The sequence below is a fragment of the Neolamprologus multifasciatus genome, chromosome 20 (assembly GCF_963576455.1).
Source record: "Neolamprologus multifasciatus chromosome 20, fNeoMul1.2, whole genome shotgun sequence".
Lineage (NCBI taxonomy): Eukaryota > Metazoa > Chordata > Actinopteri > Cichliformes > Cichlidae > Neolamprologus > Neolamprologus multifasciatus.
In genome coordinates, this window is record NC_140458.1 from 8232349 (window position 1) to 8240239 (window position 7891).

The window sequence follows — 7891 nt, forward strand, 5'->3', positions numbered from 1 at the left end:
TGAATGAATAAATAAATAAATAAATAAAGTTTTTGGTGTCTTCAGTCCCAACAATTTCTAAGAGACGAGCTCATCCTTATAGAAAACTGGGTTGATTCTGCTTCAGCCTCATCTTTAATTATCTTTGTCTTAACCGTCACACTGTTTTCAGAGAGAATCTTTTATAAAATTTCTTACACTATTTTATTTTGCTCCTTCGGATGTGCTCATGTGTAAGCCGCTGCTTTGCGCTGCGTTTGGCTGGGAATTGTTGAAATTAAATGTTTACATCTTTGTATATTAATCACATGAATTAGCGCACTGTACATAACCCAAAGAAATTTCTACTTACTAAATCTGGACCTGGATATCAGCTTCACACCAGCCATTCGTAGTGTTATAAGTCTACTTCACGATCTTCTGAAGAGTCCTGAGTGTATGGTGAGTTCTGAGTGACTTTTAAGTTTAAACAATACTCTGGCACGGAAAAGGTTACGGCTCTTTGGACTTTTATATCCCTGAAAAAATGCTTCCTCTCTCTCACAGAATCTGTTGATTTCGGAGCCTTGAATTGGTTCAAAGGCCTTGACTGTCTTACTCGCCACATATTGACAAAAATATTCGTATTGATTTATTTTATTATTATTTTTGATATTACAATATTTCTGAGAATGTAATAGCTCGTTTTAAGCCTCCCAGTTATCAGTATTGTGATTATACTATTGCTTTAATATTATTGAGACTACACAACACATTCATCCCTGACCTCCTCATATCCAGCTGAACAGGATTACTATACTCTGTGTAGATTTACACATTCTTTCATGGAACATTGAAATAACTGTGTTGTGTAGATTTTTAACATATCTCCTGGATCATTACTAACTGTATGTTTGGTTTTACTTGTAGAGTTGTTGGTAAGACCACACAAGGAGCTCAAACAATTTCATTTTATGGTTCCCAAAACAAAACAAGCCGAAAAACAATGAAAATAATGTCATAAACCTTTAAAAACAACTGTGTGGAAACAATAAGAGTGTGCAGATCATCCAGCAGAGGGCACCATTATATCAAAAAATCACTTAAAGCTTTATTAAATGAAGCACGTCTATTAAAGTATAGTTACTACTTTTCAAAGGTGGTGGCTGTAAATGCTGCACTTGAAGTACAGTCCTTACCAGCTAGGGCTTTTTAAAGATCTCGAGGTGAAATATTGAGGACATTTTTTTCAAACTTGCTAAATGTGTCATTTATAGAAGAGAAATAACAGCTTTTGAAAAATTGAAAGTTGATCTGAATTCTGAGAAAGCTGCAAAAAGTTAGCTGTAAAATGAACAGTGCAACAGATTTCACAGAATCTGGCGAAAAAACAAACAAACTAAATTCATTGTGGTTGGAATCAGTTTTAATCAAGATTTTCATGGATTCATGCACATTCTCCACTTCCTGGTATCAAACAACAAACATTTTACAGTGCTCAGGATGACTTCATTTACATGCAACAATTTTGTCTTTTTCTTTTTTTTTAAAAAAAATCCTTCAAATTCATATTTTGAATAATCACTTTCCCCCCTGTAAACCTCTCTGATATAAAAAGCTTACATTTAGATATGATAAAAAACAACTGAGTCACTGACTCAAAGCTAATAACTATAAAATATGATACAAAATAAGCAGCCCGAGCATCTTCAGGTCATGGTGTTGCTCACAGTCCCATCACAGAGGGAAGCACAGCAGCACCTGTGGATGGAAGGAGAGTGCATTCAGTCCACTCAGACGGACTATCTCGCATCCGAATCCGGGACTTTCCAGTTCAGCTGGAAGCCTTTGTCGTAGACTTCGTAGAGCACCTTCGTCATGTAATGATTCCCTCCTTCCTGATACAGCTCCAGGTACTTCCTGTAAAGCTTCAGGGCCGTGCATGAGTCCTCCGTGCTGTCGTGGGTTTCTCCTTGGATATTGAGGCCTGTGGACATGAAAAAAAGGTCAGGAATGATTAAAATGAAAGTGTTCAGCTTCAGATTACAGGGTGGATATGAGGAATTAACACGTACGCTTTAGTGCATGAACTCAAAAAAGCCTCTAAATACTTTGTTGTTTAGATTTAATTCCAAGATGAGTTTGATGGCAACTAAAACATCATGAACTATACTGACTTCGGTAACATGAGCGGATTATCCAATTTACATATTTGGATCCTAATCCCTCTCACAGTAATAATGTTTTTTGTTTTTTGTTTTTTTGTTTCTACTAACTTACCAAGAAAATACCAAGCAAGGAATTTTAGAGAAATCATCCTCTTGTAGGGCAATCGGAAGAGGTGGACGGTGTCGATAACTTGATCTTTGGGAACCTTAAGAAACAGAAAATAAAAAACATTAAAATCAAAGCACATCTATAAAAAAAATCACATCTTTAAACTACATGAAGTAATTTGAAATTTAAAACTGATGAAATAACATACCACTAAATTAATGACACGAAAGTCATTCTGCAGGCCGTGGCCGACGAAGCGAACTCCTGCATCGATGAGGAAGCGTAGCTTCAGGTAGGTCGACTTCAGCGTGGTCACGTGCTTAGAGGATACTGTGGCATCCAGGTCTCCAGGTTCGATTCCAGAGTATTTTGTCAAATAGTCGACCACCTGGAAGAACAAATTGACAAGTTAGCGGGTGGATCCTTGAAACATTATATATTCATTCTTTTAGGTCATCGTGGTCTTTTCTCTCTGCAGCTTCTCACCTGCTCCTGAGTGGAGATGTAGTCATCGATGAAGGGGACCCCCTCGTTGGGTCCCTGACCTCTCACACAGGTGATCCTGGCCACAGACATCTAACTGGGCATGATGGTCGATTTGGTGCCGTCGCTATGCAGCACTGCTTCCTCCTGCAAACGCACACATTCAGGGGTCAAATTTGTTTTAAATACATGAGTCAGATTAGCTGAACTACTGAAAATATGTTTTTGGAATATTTAAAATTGTGGATTCAGATATGAGTTCATGGAGGGTTCCAGTCCCCCAGCAGTCCACTGAGGAGTCCAGAGAGGAGAGTTCATAGTACTGTGATGGTTGGCCCAGTATTCACCTAATCTTGTGTTGAGAGCTTCAAAAATCTTCTTCAGCTAAATCAGCCTGCAGAGGAACTGGAACTTCTGTAAATAGTAGTACTTGCAGGTTTAATCCTGATCTTTTGAAATGAAGAAAACTGGAGTCCAGATCTAAAGTCTGATGGAGAGAGCCGGGTATTTAACCTCCACTGGGATTCAAGGAGGTCCTAAGAGTCGTTGACTGTCCCTGTATTCAACGTTAGGCTCACAGGTTTCAGGGTCTGAATCAAGGTGGGTGTGGCTGAGTTTTCATGAATACAGGTGTGAATTCTTTGGGAGACGTGGGCATCGTGTCATCATTAAGCCCACATTAAGGTGTCAGAGGGGGGTTGACCCAGTTTTTGCCTGAGCGTGTTGTTTCTGAATTGCACCCAGATAATGAGTTTGATCAGACTGGGAGGACCTCATTTAGCACGCTTAATCCACACCTTGATTAACAGCCGTCGTCAACAGGTCGTCAAAAGCACCAAATTCTTTGGTGTCCTAGATGCAAAATACAACTTTTGGTTTAGACCTAGCTGAAACCATATAATCCAAATTTGATGCCCTCATTGGTTGAGTCAAATCAATTGAAGCTGATAGTTGACTGTTGATTAAAGATAGTTTCAGCTATTGTCTGTTATCTGTTTCAGTGGTATTGATTAACCTTGGAATGGTGATTGTTTGGTTTTAATTAACAAAGGACCATCAGCACTTGTCCAAACTGCATTTGTGTGAATAAAATAAATGACAACCAACATTCAAAAACACAAAAAATGAGCACTTTTATTGATTTCATCATGTTCCTGTTTCCATCAGTGTTTTATTCAACAAACTAGCTATAACAAGTTCATGATCTTACAATAACGGACGCTTAAGTCATTTTCCTCAGCCTGTGCTTTTCTGGGTCAAATTCCTGTTTCATGTTTGACCCACTCACCTGTGTCACAGCAATAGAACATGAAAATTTAAGCTTTTTAACGTTTTTAGCGAGGAAATAAACCCTGTGTAGCCTTAATTCAGCTTTTAACATGTTTAGCGTTACTAACAAAGAAAAGATCCACAGACATGAATTGGGCCGAAACAAAAGAAAAAGTCCTTTATGGGGCAGGCTTGTCGGAGACCAGGAGGGGCTCATTTAACCCTTCTGATTCACACCTTGATTACCAGCTTGAAACCTGTGACCCTAAAAACAAAGACAAGCTCAACGACTCTCAGGACCACAGCAACCATAAAATTAAACAACCGTTTGTCCCATTTTTGGAAAACATCTTTTGCTCCTGGAGTAAAATAAAACAAATACTATAAAGATTAGTTTCATGTGGTTTAAGCGACTTCCTGTATCTGTCCTTGTGGCAGCAGAGTTAGAGAAGCTGTGCAGCAGATCAGTTTGAATATCAAACACAATTTTTCTAAATGCTGAAAAAGCCTGAATATTTAAATACTGTTTAAGTCTTCTTTGATCTTTTATTTCACAGCTTGATTTACACTGCAGCTGCCATCTTGTTTTTAAAAATGACTGCCCTCCAGGAAAAATAAAATACATATATTTGTATTACATGAACATTGCCAAGTCGTTTACTGGCTAATAACTTATATTTATCAATTACATTTAGTACATTTAGGACCTCTGAAGGGTAACATCCATAGTGTCTCAAAAATGTTTTTACTTGCTGGTTTGACACAACCTGAGCTGTGATCTGATGAATGTTAACATTCAGTTCAACCTTTGTCCCATTTATCTACATTATATTTCATCCATATGCACAATGAAACAAATTGTTTATACATTTCTCATTTCACTCAGCTTTTCAATCAGGTCCCAATCAGATATTCTTCCATTGATGTTTTGAATATGAGAGAGGGATCGAAATAATAATGATTAGGAGATATAGGATTAAAAACAATTTTAAATATTCCTAGTACATATTTTCAGTAGTTCAGGTAATCTGACTCATGTATTTAAAACAAATTTGACCCCTGAATGTGTGCGTTTTCAGGAGGAAGCAGTGCTGCATAGCGACGGCACCAAATCGACCATCATGCCCAGTCAGATGTCTGTGGCCAGGATCACCTGTGTGAGGGGTCAGGGACCCAACGAGGGGGTCCCCTTCATCGATGACTACATCTCCACTCAGGAGCAGGTGAGAAGCTGCAGAGAGAAAAGTCCACGATGACCTAAAAGAATGAATATATAATGTTTCAAGGATCCACCCGCTAACTTGTCAATTTGTTCTTCCAGGTGGTCGACTATTTGACAAAATACTCTGGAATCGAACCTGGAGACCTGGATGCCACAGTATCCTCTAAGCACGTGACCACGCTGAAGTCGACCTACCTGAAGCTACGCTTCCTCATCGATGCAGGAGTTCGCTTCGTCGGCCACGGCCTGCAGAATAACTTTCGTGTCATTAATTTAGTGGTACGTTATTTCATCAGTTTTAAATTTCAAATTAGTCCATATAGTTTAAAGATGTAATTTTTTTATTAATGTGCTTTGATTTTAATGTTTTTTTATTTTCTGTTTCTTAAGGTTCCCAAAGATCAAGTTATCGACACCGTCCACCTCTTCCGATTGCCCTACAAGAGGATGATTTCTCTGACACTTTCATTTTAATCATTCCTGACCTTTTTGTTCATGTCCACAGGCCTCAACATCCAAGGAGAAACCCACGACAGCACGGAGGACTCATGCACGGCCCTGAAGCTTTACAGGAAGTACCTGGAGCTGTATCAGGAAGGAGGGAATCATTACGTGACGAAGGTGCTCTACGAAGTCTACGACAAAGGCTTCCAGCTGAACTGGAAAGTCCTGGATTCGGATGCAAGATGGTCCGTCTGAGTGGACTGAATGCAGTCTCCATCCATCCACAGGTGCTGCTGTGCTTCCCTCTGTGATGGGACTGTGAGCAACACCATGACCTGAAGATGCTCGGGCTGCTTATTTTGTATCATATTTTACAGTTATTTGCTTTGAGTCAGTGACTCAGTTGTTTTTATCATATCTAAATGTAAGCTTTTTATATCAGAGAGGTTTACAGGGGGGAAAGTGATTATTCAAAATATGAATTTGAAGGATTTTTTTTTTAAAAAAAGAAAAAGACAAAATTGTTGCATGTAAATGAAGGCATCCTGAGCAGCATTTACACCCACCACCTTTGAAAAGTAGTAACTATACTTTAATAGACGTGCTTCATTTAACCCTGTCAAGGCAGGCGTTGCAGATTTGCAACAAGTAAAAGCTAACAACCTGATTACCCCACATACATATTTTATGAGTTTTTTTTTACTCAGAAGTACCACTGCAGGTATTCTTTTGTGCATTAGCAACAAAAACTTAATTTGAGCCTGAGAGGGTTAATAAATCTTTAAGTCACATTTGAACGATTTTTTGATATAATGGTGCCCTCTGCTGGATGATCTGCACACTCTTATTGTTTCCACACAGTTGTTTTTAAAGGTTTATGACATTATTCTCATTGTCTTTCAGCTTGTTTTGCTTTGGGAACCATAACATGAAATTGTTTGAGCTCCTTGTGTGGTCTTACCAACAACTCTTCAAGTAAAACCAAACATACAGTTAGTAATGATCCAGGAGATATGTTAAAAATCTACACAACACAGTTATTTCAATGTTCCATGAAAGAATGTGTAAATCTACACAGAGTATAGTAATCCTGTTCAGCTGGATATGAGGAGGTCAGGGATGAATGTGTTGTGTAGTCTCAATAATGTTAAAGCAATAGTGTAATCACAATACTGATAACTGGGAGGCTTAAAACTAGCTATTACATTCTCACATGGAAAAGTTGCAGGACAGCGGCCCTCGAGGACCGCTGTCCTGCAGCGTTTGAGACCCCATGGTGTTCATGCAGTTTTCTACCCCACAGTTACAGCATGTCTGACTGCCTGTTCAGCATATGCAAAAATATATGATGAGTTTAAGCATGTGATGACAAACATTATGGTGTTTGTCATCACATGTCACAGACATCTGGATGATCATTTGGAATAAACAAGAAACTAAAAACCTGTTACTTCATCTTTTACCGTTATTATCATTATTATTATTGATTTTATTTTACATTTTTCATTGTTAGTCATTAGGTGTATTTTTTTCCCTTCCAACTTCTTTCCCTCTTCCATGTTACTGTGTCAGCTTGTCAGCATCTATTTGGGGTTGGGAGTGGAACAGAAAGTAAGGAAATCCAAAGTGCCATTTAAACCAGGAGAGGTTCTTATATTTCAGAAGAAGGGATTAATTCAAAAGAAATGAATTTACACAGGTGTTGTCGAGTTTGGCGGGCCACTCAAGCGGCCCTACTACGCACAAAAGAGAACAACAAACGCATCGCAGATCGGCACCGGACCCGTTCCCTGTGCAACTGTGACTGAGCGTGAGCAAGAAGAGTGGTGGAGAAAAGAGGAGCTGTTTGTGTGTGGAAACCCCCTCCCCTGGACTCCGGCCCCTTTCACTCCTGGACCCTGGAACCCTGGCCCTTTTCCCCAAACACCTTTGTATATATATTGCACTGTGGCAGATCACTGTAAATAAATTCACTCTTGTTCAAAAGGAGTTTGTGGTCTGCGCTTGAGTGTGCTCCGAAGCACCTGTCCCTCTACTCCTCTTCAGTTCGCCTCAACATAAGCTCATCATATTCTATGATATGATTTACTCTCAGGTGTTTGACGAGGTTAGTGGTGCTGCCACAACACCTCACTGTCTTGCCACATGTATCGCAAACTGCGTCTTAGCTGTTTGTGGAGGTAAAATACATCCACACATAACTCCGTTTACGCTCAGCCATTGCTGTGAGTGCGCATG

The 7891-nt window shown here is 39.3% G+C and overlaps 2 protein-coding genes across 2 annotated transcripts; one reads left to right on the forward strand and one right to left on the reverse strand.

Moving 5' to 3' along the window:
• Positions 1-1760: 1760 nt before the first annotated feature.
• Positions 1761-2849, reverse strand: LOC146494330 (PAN2-PAN3 deadenylation complex catalytic subunit PAN2-like). Its single transcript, XM_085146001.1, has 4 exons — positions 2722-2849; positions 2444-2623; positions 2167-2332; positions 1761-1945 (listed from the first exon to the last, which is right to left on the reverse strand). Exons 1-4 carry the CDS (start codon positions 2809-2811, stop codon positions 1761-1763), a joined length of 621 nt encoding a protein of 206 aa, XP_085002127.1. The 5' UTR covers positions 2812-2849.
• Positions 2850-3539: 690 nt separating this feature from the next.
• LOC146494331 (PAN2-PAN3 deadenylation complex catalytic subunit PAN2-like) lies at positions 3540-6199 on the forward strand. The gene is made up of 2 exons (XM_085145795.1): positions 3540-5210; positions 5309-6199. The coding sequence occupies exons 1-2, from the start codon at positions 5109-5111 to the stop codon at positions 5543-5545; spliced, it is 339 nt and encodes a 112-aa protein (XP_085001921.1). The 5' UTR covers positions 3540-5108; the 3' UTR covers positions 5546-6199.
• Positions 6200-7891: the final 1692 nt, after the last annotated feature.

Coding starts and splice junctions, on each gene's coding strand:
- LOC146494331 (XM_085145795.1), top strand. CDS start 5,109: ATGCCCAGTCAGATGTCTGTGGCCAGGATCACCTGTGTGAGGGGTCAG. Junction 5,211..5,308: donor ACATCTCCACTCAGGAGCAG/GTGAGAAGCTGC, acceptor TTGTTCTTCCAG/GTGGTCGACTATTTGACAAA.
- LOC146494330 (XM_085146001.1), bottom strand. CDS start 2,811: ATGTCTGTGGCCAGGATCACCTGTGTGAGAGGTCAGGGACCCAACGAG. Junction 2,624..2,721: donor ACATCTCCACTCAGGAGCAG/GTGAGAAGCTGC, acceptor TTGTTCTTCCAG/GTGGTCGACTATTTGACAAA. Junction 1,946..2,166: donor AGGGATTAGGATCCAAATAT/GTAAATTGGATA, acceptor TCATGTCCACAG/GCCTCAATATCCAAGGAGAA.